General features: G+C 39.0%; 1 protein-coding gene across 1 annotated transcript; it reads left to right on the forward strand.

Annotated features, from left to right (window-relative positions):
- Nucleotides 1-806: 806 nt before the first annotated feature.
- On the forward strand, nucleotides 807-17,066 carry LOC104518323 (UPF0183 protein C16orf70 homolog; the record flags this gene model as incomplete). Its single annotated transcript, XM_010165694.1, has 7 exons — nucleotides 807-890; nucleotides 4,473-4,516; nucleotides 4,834-4,913; nucleotides 9,559-9,653; nucleotides 12,342-12,439; nucleotides 14,377-14,489; nucleotides 16,892-17,066. Coding segments are annotated over 7 exons (689 nt in total), but the record flags the coding sequence as incomplete, so codon positions are not given.
- Nucleotides 17,067-17,380: the final 314 nt, after the last annotated feature.

Consider the following 17,380-nt stretch of genomic DNA (forward strand, 5'->3'; position numbering starts at 1 on the left):
CCTGCCTGTCATTCAGCCTTTTTTTTCTCCTCTGAGGAGACAGTTGTGGAAGGTAGAGCTTTTTGAAGCAAATGTGCTGTAGATGGTACATGAGCAAATAGCTGAACTGGGGCCAAGTGACTCTGTATACGTGGATTGTGCCGGCCCAGGAGCGAGCAGCTTCCAGTGTCACAGCAGACTGGGATGGCGCGGAGCCTATACAGACACCAGTGGAGCCAGCAGAATGTCTCCTATTGACTCCAGCAGACTGCAAATGAAGCCTTTCGTTGTTATGATTCACAGTAACTAAGGAAACCTAAATTCACAGTAGAAGAGTCTGCAGCTTTCCTTTTGAGGCCTGAAAAAGACTGTGACACTTTGATTTTTGAAGTGGAAAGCCCTCTCGCCATCTTTTTGTCAGGTGTATGCTGGGTTCTGATGTGAGACTTGGTGAGATGGGCTATTTTTTTTGCCTTGCCAAGAATGCAACAGACTGTCCCCACGTGGTGTCTCTGATGCTAAATTTGGAATGTTAATATTCAAGGTGTTCCCCACCCCTTAAAGTAATGGACATCCACCTTTTGGGGAGTTCTTGTGAGGTGCAGATCTTACACAGGCACTATTTCTTCTCATCAGGAAACTGAGGGAGTTCAGAGGTTTGGCCAAATGTATTTTTGTTATGCTTATTTGTTCAACATGTGGTTGTTTTCTGAGGCAGTTTTTGTTTTTCCAAAGTAACCAATGTATATGTACACAATGATATAGATCTTAACAAAGAATCCTTGAAATAAAAAGCCTAACAGCTTTTTTGTTTGTTTGTTTTACAGTCACCTCTTAGCCATGACCTCATCCTTAACCTGACTCAGGATGGAATCAAACTGCTGTTTGATGCTTTCAATCAGAGACTTAAGGTAATAAAATACCCTTCCTGCAAACAAAACAATGCAAACCAAAACCCTGGGATATACTGACACTTAACAGAGCGTAAGGATGTATATAAAATTGCTGAATAACAACCCAGATTAGTAGTTGTTGGAAGTACTTATTTCTCTGGTAGTAACCTGTTACACCATGGTACGCTTGTATTTTTCTTTGTCAAGATCTCTTTTATATTAACTATAGAAATACACATTTTGAAGAAGAATTTTCAGTTCAATTTGAGTTCAGATGGAAAAACTTAGCACTTTTTTGCCAGATTCTAGTTTGTAATTATCTTATGGTATTTTCTGTTAATGAAGTAATTGTGTAATAATGAGATTTCTATTTTTGTCAAGATTTAGAATTTAATCATTCAGATTGCATATGTGAATTTACAATTTTTAAGATAATATCTTGAAAAATTCTCTTTGTCAGTGTAAGCTACACCTGCTGTACAAAACCTTTCCAAAATATATTTAATTCTTAAGGAGACTGAACTCAAAACTGACATAATCACTTCAAGTGCATGGCTTGCTTACTGACAGTTTTTGGAATGTCTTTGAAGTGCTGTAACTAGTGTGTGCCATGTCTCTTCATCTCCACTTTTTGAGGGTCTCACTTTGTCATTTCCATACCTATTGTTCTAAGAAATATGGAAGAGCTTTTCTTCTCATCCTTCTCTACAGTATGTTTTAAAATTGGTTTTAAAGAAAAAAATAGAAAAAACTTTTCTGGTATGTGGTTTTCAGTTTGTTTAAAAAATAAATAAATCCTTTCTGGTGTGTTGTGGTTCAGTGGTCTAGTGATACCTTTTATTTGTTTTAACTATGAAGAGTAAAGCTGTGTAAATGCAAACAATGCTGTGAGAACTTATACTTGTAAAAGTATTCAGAAAAGCTTTATGGAAGAAATTCTATGGGATCAGATCAGAAGTGAGCAATAGGACTTGTTAAGGAATAGTATAGATGGAGAATAAGTAATGCTTGTTTTTTAAGATGGTGTGACTGTATTTTCAGTGCTGCTCAGCAGTAGCAAAACTGGAAAAATCAGGATGCTTTTTTCTTTGTGTGTTGTTTTTTAATAAATGCTTGCTATTAGATTTGGTTGTGAAAAAGAGATTGAAACACAGGCTGCTAAAATAGAAAGTTTTGACAGGCCCAAAGCAGCTGGTGCAGGAAGAAAACCATAGCAATATTCCTAAAAAGTTTCCTCCCTTTTTCCAGGGAGGTGAGGTGGCTTGTGCACAGTCTCTACTCACTTTCAGTAGCCAAAGCACTGCAGGAGATGTTAGTATTTATATTATAAATATTAGTTTTTGTTATTTTTATATTATAAATATTAGTTTTTGTGCTGACATGAGAGTAGATCTGGTACCAGGTTCTGGAAACATTACAGTGAATTTTAGCAACAAGGTCTTTCACACACAGTCCCTCTGAGGTGAGGAAAGAGATTTCACAGCATTGCTCTGTTATTGCTGGTCACCTGAGCATTTTAATGAGTTTTACTCTGTAGTAATTGTCAAAAATAGTGAGTGTGCCAAAACAGAAGGTTTTAATCATTTAAACCAGCTGCCTTCTGGCTGCGTAGTAAACTCATCACTGAAGAGTTCTTGGTCTTCTCAGTTGTTTGTTCTTCTGCACTACGGAAGAATCACATGAATCCTGTTTTCAGTGTAGCTTCTGTAATTTAAAACATTTTTAAAAATAAATCATAGAATCATAGGATGGTTAGGATTGGAAGGGACCTTAAAGCTCATCCAGTTCCAACCCCCCTGCCATCAGCAGGGACACCTTCCACTAGACCAGGTTGCTCAAAGCCTCATCCAACCTGGCCTTCAACACTTCCAGGGAGGGGGCTTCTACAACTTCCTTGGGCAACCTGTTCCTGTGTCTGACCACCCTCACAGTGAGCAACTTCTTCCTAATATCTAATCTAAACCTCCCTCTTTAAGCTTAAACCCATTTCCCCTTGTTCTGTCATTAACTTATGAAAAGTCCTTCCCCAGCTTTCTTGTAGCCCCTTCAGGTACTGGGAGGCTGCTATAAGATCTCCCCGGAGCCTTCTCTTCTCCAGGCTGAACAGCCCCAACTCTCTCAGCCTGTCCTCATAGGAGGGGTGCTCCAGCCCTAAATCCTTTTCTAGGGCCGTGGTCTGTTGCAATATTTCTTCAGTATACGTGTTTTTCATGACTTCTGTGAGACCTTTTGACTACCTTTAAATTTTGCTGACTTGTACTTGTTTCTTCCTCTGCTGTCAGTAAAAAGAAATGTTGGCACAAGTAGATGTGTCTGAACTGTGGGACAAGGGATGATGGCAGATGGGTGCCTGCTGGCTGCTCTCAGGGGGTTTCTCTCACGAGGGACCTGGTTTGTGCTGTTCCTCCTGCGTTGTTCCTTCTTGTTACACTCATCCTTTTGTCTTCCACCACTGCAGCGTGTTTCAGCAGAACTTCAGGAGAGCACCTGATGCTCTCTGGTAGTTGCTGCAAAACTAGATCTGTGTGTGGGGTGGTTTTCTCTATTTTCAGAAACATTTTCTAGGGGGTAAAGGTGATGTGCAAGATCATTTTAAAAAAAAAAAGTAAAATCATTCCTAATTAGTAGCCTTTGTTTTTAATGAGCTGTACAGTAAAGGAAACCTGGACAGGTCAAACTACATTTGAATTAAAATACTGGATAACCAGGTTTTTCCAAGAAGCATAATTCAAAGTACACTTATTAAGAAGAAAAATTAGTTTGCTTTTCTTTATGTTGATTCTGCCAGAATGTTCATTTGTTACTTGCTTTGTGCTGTACTTGTTGCTTATATCCTGAAATGTGTGGGCTTCCTGAGCAAACAAAGTGCTTCAGAGAACTCTTCCAGCTTTTTATGAGTCAACAGCCTATCATTACATGTTGATTTTTTTTTTTTTTTTTTTTTTTTTATATAGTGGTTTAAGCATTGGAAGTTGTTTTATTTAGGATTATTTGCTGGGCATCTCCCAAAACCAAGACTTCCTTCTTAGCTGGTGATATTTTTAGGTTTTAAGGCCACATTTGGTAGCAAGCTCCTTGGGGAATTCTCCTTTATTCTCTAGCTGAACAGTAAGTCCTTTCTAAATCTGCCACTGATTTGTGGACGATTATATACAGCGATAAAGTGCTTTACCTTTTCTTTTCAGCAGTTATGATGTGCTCTATGTATTTTCCTTTTCCTGCTAAAAAAGCTGACACAGAAACACATATGTAGGGTGGAAAAAGCTTGTGTTTGACTGTGGTTACTCGCCAAAAATAATCTGCTTAAAGCCCAGCCTCGCCTCAAGATCCAGTAACAGTCACATAAAATCATATGAAATCAATCTCAGATACATTTTTGCAGTAACAAAGGATCCATAACTCATATTATCTGCAGAGAACACACTGTTGCTGAGGCAGTTTTCAGAGTTTCATCTCTGTCCCTGTGACTTATCCTAGCAGAGTGCTGTTAAGGAGGGGAGCGAGCAGCACTAGCTAGCCTGGCCTTTTGACAAGGTTTTGCCTCTGGAATGATTCACAAATGTGTGAAGTATGGTCACGTTTCTGTTTGCTGTGTTTCAGGTGATTGAAGTTTATGACTTGACTAAGGTGAAGTTAAAATATTGGTAAGTGATTTAAGACATCCCATGATTTCTTCTTGATTACAGTGACTGTTTTCTCTCCTTTTTTTTTTTAATCTTGACTTCATTTTTCCAATCCTTTTTAAAAAACAAAACAAACTCCAAAAAACCCAAATCCCAACAACAACTAAATAACTGTCAAAAAAGAATGGAGATAGTTATCCTTTCTTGAACATAGCACTTGGTTAAATTACTAGTGTGGGAGATTTCTTCCAATTTAAATGTGGCATTGCTATTAGTAAACATCTGTAGCATCCATATCCAGTATTTTTAAGGCGGATTCATTTTGTTTTCTTTTTCAGTGGTGTCCATTTTAACTCTCAGGCAATTGCTCCAACCATAGAACAAATTGATCAGTCATTTGGAGCAACACATCCAGGAGGTAAGCCGAAGTATTTCTGAGAATCAGAAACACACCTAGATTGGCAGACTTCTTTCTAGGAAGTTTTTCCTCTATGTCTGCCTAGAGAAACGTGTAGACACTTCTGTTGTCAAATGATCTGAAGCTGTGTCCCAGAATGGTCATGTTCTTATAGCTGGGATATAATGTAAAACATACTGTAGGTTCAGTTGTGACTTTCTTCAAGTGAAATAGCGAGGCAGAGAGTCATAGGCATGGAGTGGTGTGTTCAGATATCATTAATGATCCGTTTTGAACTGCCAGTACCAGGAAATTGTGCCCTGCTGCTTTGATGCTTTTGTTTCTAGACATTTTTATGCATGGTCAGCTCTGGAGTGTCCTTAGGGATTAAGCATACTATGAACATATAGACATTGGAGCTGATCTCTGTGCGGAGTCAGCGAGAACTGTTGTGCTCAGAGCATGGAGCCTGAGCAGTGGTTATACCCCTGCTAGGGCTGGATCAAATCTGAGCCTGTGTATAACTGGCTTGCATCTCCCTGTGCCTCCTTCCTGTTACTGGGAGCACTGGGGAGGTGTGAAGCCAGCCTGTGTGCAGTGTGACCAGGACAAGTTTAGTTAACTGGCTGAACCCACTCTGGCACACCTACATGGCTGTTCACCACCTCTGTAGCAGACAAAATACTACTTTTAAGCTCCTTGTTCACATATGAAAGTGGACAATTTATTTCAGGGGTTTGTTAGGTGATGGAAACAAGCCAGTGGTGAAACTTTGAAGAGGATATTTGTAATTAAACTGCTCAGGAACTGCTCAAGAAATGGAGCCACAAGCTGGCGTAACAAGAGAGAAGATTAAAGGGTATATATCTTGCCTCCATATAGGCAAGGCACCCTTTTTAGAGCATCATTTTCTATTTTTTAGCTTAACTCAGTCCATTTGCAGTAGTCAGGCTGATCCCAAATAGGCTCAAGTTCTTTGTGATTGATGGTGATGCTTATCTAGTCTTTGTCCCTGTTCTCCGCAGACAGTCTCTTGCACACTACAGAACAGGATTTATTAACTGTGGAGGGTCATGTGGCTAAAGTAATATCATTGCATAAAAGCCTGCTCTAGTAGATGAGTATCAGATTGAGATCAATCAAGCTTGGAGGATTTCTAGCCATAATACTTCAAGGACCACAATCTGCTTTTTTTTAAACTTTAGTCACGATCTTAGCATTTCCTCTAGGCAGAAACTCCGAGATCTATAGTTAGATCTGTTATGGAAATAGTACATACAAGAGCTTATGGAGAATTTAGGAAGAGTGAAAGGGGTTCCATATCCTTGAGCTTATAATTTTACTTGTTCTGTGACAATGGTTTATTTGCAAATGTTTATAGAGGTGAGGTGCTTGCAAAATTGTGATATTATGAAGCATAAAAATACATTCCCAACTGTAAGCATTGCTTGTGATAGCAATAGCATGTTTTATTACTGCATAAAATCGTACACAAGCACTTAAAAACATAGCTTGGCATCACGTGTCCTCATGCTGAATTTGCCAGATCTTGTGTGCCTGTCATATTCAATTAAGAAAACTCGAACGCTTGCATCATCATCTGATGATAGTTTCTCATAACAGCTTTTCATCCAGTGACATGTAGATATGGAAATGTATTTATTAAAATCTTGGACTCTGTTACCATTTCACTGGTGCATTTGCTTATTCAGTTTCCTCACTGGAAATTCAGTATCTTCTATTAACCACCTACCTCACAGAAATAAATGCTCTATATTAAGCTGCCTGTCATACACAGTTTGAACTGTATTGTGCAGTGCAAGCTTTTGATAACTCCTTTTTTATTTTCTGAAACAGAAAAGACAAAAAACCAGAGTAGTTTTCAGTATGTGAGAGGGTTGCTAACAGCGTTTTCACGTTCCACAAAAATTTGAGCTGAGGTGGGGAGAGAAAGGTGGGAAGAGAGACCTTCCTCTTAATGTGAAAAACATACCAAATGCCAGTTTTCATGAATGAAACTGTGACACAACCACTCCTTTTCTTCTCTGTTCCTTTTCTTCTCCTCCAAAACCCCAATGCAAGCCCTTTCAGTTTAAGATCATTTTGCTTTTTATCTCTGTGCATCACCTCCACTACCATTTCAAACAAAATGTCATCTTTCACTTAAAACCAAGGTGGTTGCAGAACTTTCCTGCAACAAGATGGAGTTATAGTTTCAAAACATGTTTCAAAAGGTTAGCGGTGGTTTTGTGTTGAAACCAACCTTCACTGAGCAGTTCTGGTTTTGCCAAATCAGTGGTTTTAAAAAAAGAAGAGTCATCAGGAAAATTGCAACCAGCTTCGTTACTTTTTTGGCTAATGTTAGTTTGAAACTTCATAGTATCTTTGTCATGGGGCTGATTGAAATATGACCACTTTGGAGGTCAGTAGCTTCATCCAAGCCAAGATTTTATCCCACATTTCCATGATTCTCTGACCTGACCTCCTGCTGGGAAGTGTTTGCTCTTGCCAGTGGTTCTGTTGAAATCACATCCTGCTCTGAGTCTGTCTGGATGTGGCTGTTTGCCGAAGTGCCATTCAGCATGGATGAGGACTGTGGGATCGAACTGAAGTCAGAAGGTAGAAGCAAAACAATCTTCCCTCCTGTACAGTGGCCTTGCAAGGACTGGGGGATCCTGTCTTCTAGCTCTGTAACTCTCCGAGACTTCAGACGTTGCCCAGGCTCCTCTGAGGTGTCAGAAAAGTCTTGTGCTTGATTCCAGGAGGACTTGCCTTTTGGATCTGCCTCTTGTTTTTATCAGGACTGTGTCCATTCTGTAGCCTTGCTGGTGTTGGTGACTTTGTCCCATCCTGCTCTACAGAGACATTTCCCAGCTGGTCATACTCAGCTGCTTTCCTGGAAGGCAAACTCTCTCCCTTTCCCTCACCCAGAATGCAGCAGCAAAGAAGTAGACTTTTTGCTTCTGTCAGCAATTCTGAACAGAATTTTTCTGCAGGGTACCTGTGTAGTAAATTAGTTTTAAAAAATAGTAATTTAAAAAAAAGGCTTACCTTGTTCAGTCACATGGTTGTTACACGTGGTCTTGAGGGAGACATGAGAGAACTTCAGGATAAAAACATTCCTTGCCCTTTAAGCCTAAGCATCAACAAACATTGCAGGGATGGGGACTGATGTGATTTGTATAATCAGATATCACACTTGGCATGACTAGGGGAAAAACACTTCTCCAGCTGGCTGTGGGCTTTGGAAAAGATGCATCATAATTTATCACATGAGAGAGATTTGTGTAATTTTCCTGCAGATCAAAACATTTCCCTCTCCCTACATGTTTTCCTTTGAGTGACAAGCAGGGAAAATGCTCTTAACCAGCAAATTCTCCAGAAAAGGCAAATGGTGACTTTTGAAAGCTTAATGCTTATTGCTCAACTATTATTTTTCTATCCTGGGCAGTCTGGCATTGTCCAGATATCTTGTGACATGTCTCTCAAGTTGAACATTTGAAAGACACTTTGGAGGGGGAGGGGAAATATATTTATATGCATTTTCTCTCTACACTATGTCTTCTTAAATATAAAATTGAGAGAAGAATAATATGGAACCAATTTCCTTTGGTAAAGTGGAAGAAAGTGGCTTCTCTTGTTGGAGTGTTTCTTTATTGTTTTTTACCTTTGTTGTTTTCAAACTGTTTTGCAAATGAACCAGATTCTGTGTGTTAGAAGAACACTCTGTTCCCCCCACAGTGGCTACTGGACACAGGTTGACGTTTGGTAGCATCAATCCCAAAACTCTTCCCAAGCTCCCAGTCTCCTGGGATTGTTTTTAAGCTTTCCACAGCCTCAGAAAACAGTATGTCTCATTAGAGTAAGCACTGGGATGATTTTTATTGCTGTTTGTAGTTGATGATGTGCAATTTAGGGTGATAAATCGGGACATCTTTTGAGGTGATGACGGCTGGAAGTCTGCATGTGTTCTGATTTATTACTGCTCTCTGCAAGAGCTGACCCATCGGCTGGTGTTTCTGGTGATACTGGTTTTAATGATGGTTGGAAATGGTCAAGGACCTGTGTGTCTGAAACATTTCCTTCTTGTGCCATATTACTTAGAAACACAGGTAGCTGAACTGGGATGTGCAAGTGGGAGCTCTTCTCAGGGAGGAGAGGTGGAAGTGGCAGGGAGGTGAGCTCCTGCTTGGGAATGTGTTTCCCAGTGGTGTGAAATACAGAATTTATCAGCATTCTGGGCACATCTGTCTGAAAGACTTCCTGGTTAATATTATAAAAGTGTTTTGCACAATCAACAGAATTGTTTTGTATTAGTAGTAGCTGTTTAAACTACTACTAATACAAAACTAATACTAGTTTAAACTAGTTTAGGGATATTAAGATATAATTGATCGTGTCGTATTGTATCATTAGGGATATGTTCGTGCCTACAGTCTTACATAGGCAACTTTTGCTTTAATGAATCTAAGATTTCTCTTATTCCTGTGTTTTGACAGCAACAAATTAAAAGCAAAACTGTTACTGTCCTGTGTAATTGTGTTCCTCCTGTGTCTTGAGCTGTAGCAAATTCATTGAGAGAATGAAAGTGCTGTTAGAACTCATCGGGAGAATTCTTAGTTTATTTTGGTAACTCTTTTTGTTTTTGCTTTCTTTTCCCTTTTAGTGTATAATTCAGCTGAGCAACTCTTTCACCTCAATTTCAGAGGACTGTCGTTTTCCTTTCAGTTAGACTCCTGGACTGAAACTCCGAAGTACGAGGTCAGCAATCATTCTTAGTTAATGGATAGTCTTTTTTGCCTCTATAGCACTTGCAAAATAGCACCTACAGAATGTCTCGCCTGCAAGCAAAAGAAACCAGTAATTTGGAAGGAATTTAACTCTTCAGTTGTCCTCTTATTCATGCTATGTACTCATTTCAAAGTTTAAAATTTGCTTCCTTTTAGCAGAAGGCATATGCTTAGAGGTTTTGCTTGCATCATGAACTGGGAGTAGCAATTCTGTTGTTAAAAGGAGTCTTCTAAAAATATGAGTGCTCTCTATGTGAATACATAAATATTAAGCAATCTACTGGAAGGCTGTTCTTTTATCAGATATTTTTTGAATCTCATCAAAGTGATTATGTAACTAAACTAGGGTAGAGTTCATAAAATACATTTTCATCTCAAGTGTCCTTCAGTGTGAGTGCTTTTAGAAAGCCAAATGAATGAGCTTTACTTGTAATGCCTGTTTCCATATTTACCAAATGTTTGCATTGGTTACTGAATAATTCAACATATTATTGTGTTCTCTGAAATCTTTGGAAATCACTGCCTAGCGTGGAAACATGATCAGGTCTTCTGTGATTTCCACCTGTACTAACAAAAATGTATGTATGAATTGTTTTGTTTGAAAATGCTCTTAGTTCTATTATCTAGGCTTAGCAGTTAAAAAGGATGCGTGCTGTATCGTATTAAAATAAAAAGGAGCATATAAAGAGCCAAAACCAAGTGGAAGAAATCAACCAACATGATGGCACATGTTTTTATATGGTAGCCTAGTACTTTAGTGTTGTGTTTTGACATGTGAAAGAACAGGGGATAACCAGGGGAAGTTACTATTTAGCAGTAGTGAAGGTCAGTTGGGGTTTCAGAAATATGGGAAAGTAAACAGAACGAATGTCCCAACAAAGCAGTTGCTTTTCATGCAAGAGTTCCCAAGGCATTTATAAATGAAATGGCCAAGCTGCTAAGAAAGTCAATTGTTATACCAAAGATTTGTAAAGATCTTAGAATATCTTACAGGTTGGAAGGGACCCATAAAGATCATGGAGTCCAACATCCTGCTCCTTATTAAAATAAAACTGCTAGAATCAATTTTAGCCATTGCATCTGTGTGTTTTATTTTGGTACATGGTTCAGTTAACTAAGAAAATAATTAGGGATCGTTACAGAATGCTTGGTGCAAATATGCTTTGAGAAGGACATAGTGTGGTTCTTGGGGATGATACAGTTGTTCTTAGCTGCCAGAACAGTAGGGAAAGTAGTTTTGCATTCTCAGTCTTTCATCCCATTACTCAAATGATGATGGTAAAATGTTGTTTGCACAGAGTGAAAGGTGAAAATCTCCCCAGGATTATAAATAGGTAGAAATAGGATAGTTTAGAAACAGAGTAGCATGAAACAGTCCACAGGGAAGATGACTATTTGTGGAGCCTTTCAGGGAGGAACACTAGGAAAGAATAAAGAGCAAAATGAAATTTGGAGATGTTCAAAACTTTCAAGCTCAGAGAAGATCATATAGGAATGCTACACCAGTTAGCAAAGCAATGTAATCTCTGCTTATGGAAATGTAAAAAAACCTCTGAATAAAACTTTGGATTTTTTATATAACTGGTAACAAACTGCAGGTGAGGAGAACATTAAAACCTACTCAGTTTCTGTTAAGAAATGAGGCATATATGGCCCAGGCACTTCCATGGCTCTAGAGAAGACTTTTCTGTTGCTGAGGCATAAGTGTGTTAAAAAGTAATCTAATCTCTGACTACTTTAGAAAGCTGTGTTTTGAGATGTTAGTGTTCTGGGCAGGTTCAGAAAGAGGATTGAAATCAGGACATCTCTAGATTTGCCAGTTAGTGGAGGTTCCTTTCTAAATACCTATAGCAGTGAAAGTCATTCCTCTGGGTTAATTTTTTTCCCCCTAAGAATAGCTTTTACCTTATGTGATGTCCTGCTAAAGTAGACTGGGATAATAGTTTGCATATTGTGCATCTTGCTTTTGTTGACTGCTTGTGACAAAGTTAGTTTCTTTTTTGTCTAGTGCCAACAAAATATGTTGACAGTCTTGAGGAAGGTCCTGTCATCTTCAGAGTTGAAGGAAAGAGGCTCTTACTGTACTAGAAGAATGAATCCAACTTCCTTAGCACGCTTTCTATTTGATGAGAACACTCAAAATCCCTATCAAAACAATATGTATAAGAATGTGGTGATAAGGAGAGTGGATAATCTATTTAATGAAGGAGTTTCTGTTCATCAGATAAAGGCATTTACAAACCAGTGAAAATGATAAAAGGCTGAAATTCATGCAGTGGGAGAGAAAAAAGAAGTTCTACCTTTAAGATGGCCAAAAATTAAATACTGCATGTCAGTACAAATATTTTTATATTGCTGGTTGCCAGTGATCAGACTAAGAAACCTTGAATTCTCAATACACACCATGACTAATTGTCAGACTAGTGCCATCTTTTGGTGCATAAACATAGTGAGTGTTTCACCCCAGATGGGAATCCAGGAGTGGTGTCATGTAAAGAAACACCATGTAGAAGGGTTTTTTATTGTTGGTTTTCTCCTTGTCTTTGGCTAGAGACTTACCTGAGCTGGGAAGCATATATTGTATTTCTAATGTAATTTATAAATTTGACCTGAAGTGTCCAGTGTGTCATATAATGAGAATGACTTTGTATATCCACAGCCTAACTTTGCCCATGGTCTGGCCTCTCTGCAAATACCACATGGTGCAACTGTGAAACGCATGTACATCTACAATGGAAACAGTCTGCAGGATACCAAGTACGTACAGCTGGTCATGCTGGTTTGATCATTTAGAATATACTTTCTTCCTCATTTATTTAGGGTTTTGTGAATACTACATGTAATAATGTACTTCTTTATTTCAGTTTGGATCTTTTATGAATTTGTTGGTGTGCAGAAGGCCTTTAGGTACCAACCTCTTTCAAACTTCTGTAGGTGTTGACCTCAGACCTTATAATCAAATGTTGGTTTAATTTGTGTTGCTATAAAATCAGCTTGGCTCAGCTATAATAGGCTAATTCACAGAATCCCAGACTGGTTTGGGTTGGAAGGGACCTTAAAGCTCATCCAGTTCCAACCCCCCTGCCATCAGCAGGGACACCTTCCACTAGACCAGGTTGCTCAAAGCCTCATCCAGCCTGGCCTTGAACACTTCCAGGGAGGAGCAGCCACAGCTTCTCTGGGCAGCCTGGGACAGTGTCTCACCACCCTCACAGCAAAGAATTTAATCGTAAAGAATTCAATCAACCTGAAAATGAATTCATTAAGTAAAGGAGGAAATGTGAATCTAGTAAGAGATGCAATTAGGATATTTTTACTCTGTATTTTTTTGCATGCTGATGACCTCTCCCTAGACAAATGAAGCTTGGTGTAGACATTCAATCATTTTGTAGTGTATTGGAACTGTGTATGTCATGGCAGGGTCCTGCCAAGGGTCTTGGACTCTTTCTATAAAAAAATATAATAAAATAGGTATTTTCAAGCTTAAGCCATATGCATAATCTACCATATATTCAATATTTTTGCAGTTATTTGACTGAACTTACCATTCTGAGGAAACTAATCTTCATGCCTTAATACCAATGAAGTAGTTGTATTTTAATATGGTTAATATTTTCAGTGGTATTGTATTCTGTCCTCTTTTAAGCAGTAGTTTCTTGTACAACCTCTGATGTTTTGCTCTTTCTAAAAACATGGTTCCTGGGGTTCCTTACTCAAGGAAAAATTGGATGGACTTCTGTAATTTTTGCCTTTAAGCTTATGAATACCTACACTGATAAGGGGGTGGTTTTTGCAGAGGCAGTAGTGTGTAAATGCTAGAAGATTAACACATCTGTGGATTACTGCACAGAAGGGAGGAAACCTTGTCTCCTAAGTAGAAATAAGTGCACTTCAGAAAAATGTTGTCTGTGCCCATCTGTGACACGGTGGGCTTTAGTGAAAGCCCTGATTGTCATGTGGGGCTCTGGTGTGTGTGTGTGTGTGTGTGTGTGTGTGAGAGCTCAAAGCCTCACTCTCAGCTCATGTCATTCACACAGAGGAGAAATTCACATAAGAAAAGTGAATTTTACAGAGGATATATACAAACTAACACACAAACCAGCAGCCCTTCCATTGAAAATACCTTTCTTGGGGCTGTTACAATTTTCTCAAATATTATTGTAATTGAATTAAGATGAGAACTGTCCCAGTAAAGTAGGACAGTTGTTTGTGGTGTACCTGCCCAAGCTGGATTCATGTTCTGGGCTATGGGTTACCTTCCCAAGAGCAGTGAGGGCATCACAGAGGAGGCTTTTCTGCTGCATTTCTGCATTTGGGTGTTATGCCTAGTTCAAGGATTAGGTTTCTTTAAAAAATATACAACTTCCCATGAGAGAAGTTTGAAGTACTGTGTCCTTATAGGAGGTATCCAAAGGCTAGATACAGTTTCTGTAATTTCTTGAGTCTTTCAAACTTGCAGTTTGTTTCGTTAATAGTAAAGGTCCTGCATTTGAATGCTTCCATGTTGTTCCTCTTCCTTTTTCCTCAGGCTTTCCAATCCTTGTGTTTAATGTAATTTTTAATCTTTAGTCTGAGTTAAATGCAGCTTTGTCAAAATCAGCGTGCTCTGTTCCAGTGAACTGGTAACAGCTTGTAAATGGAAAATGTGAAGGTTAAGTGAATCCTACGTACACTTTTTGTGTGCTTGGTTTCAGGGCTCCCTTGATGCCCCTCAGCTGTTTCCTTGGTAATGTGTACGCTGAGAACGTTGATGTTCTGAGAGATGGAACTGGACCCTCAGGTTTACGGCTTCGCCTACTCACTGCAGGTATTAGTAACACTCAGAACATTGAGCTGGCTGCTTTCCTCAGGAAAAGAGGGATGAACCTGTATAAATTAAGTGCAGATTATTTGTGATGATTTTACAAGTCATTTCAGTGTTCTATATACCTTATTTTGAACTATTGGAAAGAAAACCCAATAGAAACCCTGTGAAAGTGAGTTTGCTGCTGCATTTCCCTGGCCCTGGAGAAATCAGAGGACTGTAGCCCTGTCCTCTGTAGTTTCAGTTCCTTGCAGAAATGGAATTTATCTCTTGGTGGATGTGCAGAATAAGAGAGATATAAGTGCACCACTGAAAAAAAGCGAGGAATCAAGAAGCCCTGTGTACATGTGAGCTGTATAATCATAGAATGGTTAGGATTGGAAGGAACCTTAAAGATCATCTAGTTCCAACCCCCCTGCCATCAGCAGGGACACCTTCCACTAGACCAGGTTGCTCAAAGCCTCATCCAGCCTGGCCTTCAACACTTCCAGGGAGGGGGCATCTACAACTTCCTTGGGCAGCCTGTTTCACTGTCTCACCACCCTCACAGTGAGCAACTTCTTCCTAATATCTAATCTAAACCTCCCCTCTTTCAGCTTAAACCCATTTCCCCTTGTTTTGTCATTAACTGCCCTTATGAAAAGTCCCTCCCCAGCTTTCTTGTAGCCCCTTCAGGTACTGGGAGGCCGCTATAAGATCTACCTGGAGCCTTCTCTTCTCCAGGCTGAACAGCCCCAGCTCTTTCAGCCTGTCTTCATAGGAGAGGTGCTCCAGCCCTCGGATCATCATCATAATGTTGATGGGTTTATGATTAATTCTGGAAGGTTTTTAAAAATGCCAGCAAGGGGCTACATCAATGCTGCAGCCTTAGACTGCTCTTTAAATTCAGTTCTGTTTTCATTTGCTCATAGAAGACAGCAGTGAAAATGACAGGCTGATGAATAGCTTCTCCTTGTGTGTGCTTTCAGAGATGGGGGTGGGCTTAGAAATTAGGGAAAGGTATGACTGCAAAGGAACCTTGTTCAGTCACCATAACTTGAGACTTGACAGTGTTTAAAAAAAAAATAAAATACTGAGATGTTTTTAACAGTTTTCATTAGCAGGCTTGGCTTTGGACCTTTTCTGATTACTAGCTATATGTATATTGAGGAAACACCTGGAATACATTCCCAATATGTAACAGTTAAAAGGAGAAAACTTAAGATAAAGAATAAAAAATTCTGAATAAAAATGGAGCAGATGTTTTCAAGTTACTTTGCTGCTTTCTTTACAGAGGAAGATAATGGAGAGCTGCCTAGGACAGGGAACATATATCCTCCTGTACTAGGGAAGGAGTTAGCTCTAACATCATAAGAATAGAAATTATTTTGACAAATTGGACACTTCGAAGGTAGAGTGTTAGGTTCAGATAAAAATATCTATATGCAGCTTAAAAGCAATGTTGTCAATGAATAAAAAACATATTAAAATATATCACTAATGTTCAGACTAAAACTTGTAGAGAGGCAATCTGGACACATGCTGTTCTTGTCTTGCTAAAGTTTGCAGGAACTTCTTTGTCAAACATATTACACACCTGTTCCAGCACAAGTGTCTCTGCAAATGTATTAATTTGATATAACTCTTAGGAAATCAAGGATGACTCAATCGGATTTTTATGATTTGTTTTATTGGCTAACTGGCTACATAAATAATGTATAGTGAGAAAAGCTAAGTGTGTATTTAGAACACATCCTGTATTTAGCAGTAACTGCTGCGTAAGTGTATGTGCATTCTTGTAAATGTGAGATGCCACGTTCCTGAAAGCAAATGGGGTCACAGACTGTAATATCTTTCCGTTTCTCAGCATCTAGTAATGCATGTCAGCCATTCATCTATGTAATGGCTAGTCAGTGGGATCCATTTTTAACGTTGTTTGCCTAAGAATGTACTTGCTATTGGTTTAGTAAGCTCTGGGAATCTAAGTAAAGAATGTTTGTTTTCTGATACAGTTAATATGGATGAGGAATTTCACTTTACTTTTTTAACCAGAGAAACACCTCTAGTTGCTGAAGTAGAATATTTTAAGGATAGAAATGATTCCTGGTACTTACTGCTAATAACCAGCTGATGAAATTGAGTCTGGCTAGGAAAACAAGTCATGCTGACGTGAATGGCAAGGAAGCAAAGACAGCATTGCTGAAATTGGAGTTTAACGTGGGGATCTGTGCAGCAGTCAGCACATACATCGCTTTGATAAGAAACATTTGAGCTGTTGCAGAAGAAGGGCTTAAATTTAGTTTAGCACTGTTTAAAGAGTGCAGCTGGTTTGTGATAAATAAAGGAATGCTCAGCTTTTGGTGTTTACTTGCTGATGTATTCTCTGATCAGGAAGGATGAATTTTAAGTTGTTTTCCGTTCCTCAGGTTGTGGCCCGGGTGTTTTAGCCGATGCCAAGATGCGGGTATTTGAGCGATGTGTGTACTTTGGTGATTCGTGCCAGGATGTGCTGAGCACCCTGGGGTCTCCACACAAAGTCTTCTACAAGTCTGAAGATAAGGTGAGGGAATTAATTCAGGCCCAAGACTTTGTCTCTGTTCAGTACTGTCTCGGTTTAATCACAGGCCTGTGTTTTGCAAGGCCAGTGAAACTGAACTTCCACCTAGGATGAGCTATGAGTCCTTCACTTGACACGTAATAGACCAGGATGAACCATTATATAATTTGATTTTTAAAAGCTTTTTAAGCTAAATTGATGCAAATCTGTTTAAATAATAAAAAAACCAACCTACATCATTGTAACCGGTTTAAAAATTGATAAAAATGCAAGCACTTCTGAATCCAAATGAGTATTAGCAAGTGTGTACTACCTATTACTTAATTATATTTTATATTTTTATATATTTATATTGAAA

Source organism: Antrostomus carolinensis, unplaced genomic scaffold, assembly GCF_000700745.2.
Source record: "Antrostomus carolinensis isolate BGI_N321 unplaced genomic scaffold, ASM70074v2 scaffold48983, whole genome shotgun sequence".
NCBI classification, from domain to species: domain Eukaryota; kingdom Metazoa; phylum Chordata; class Aves; order Caprimulgiformes; family Caprimulgidae; genus Antrostomus; species Antrostomus carolinensis.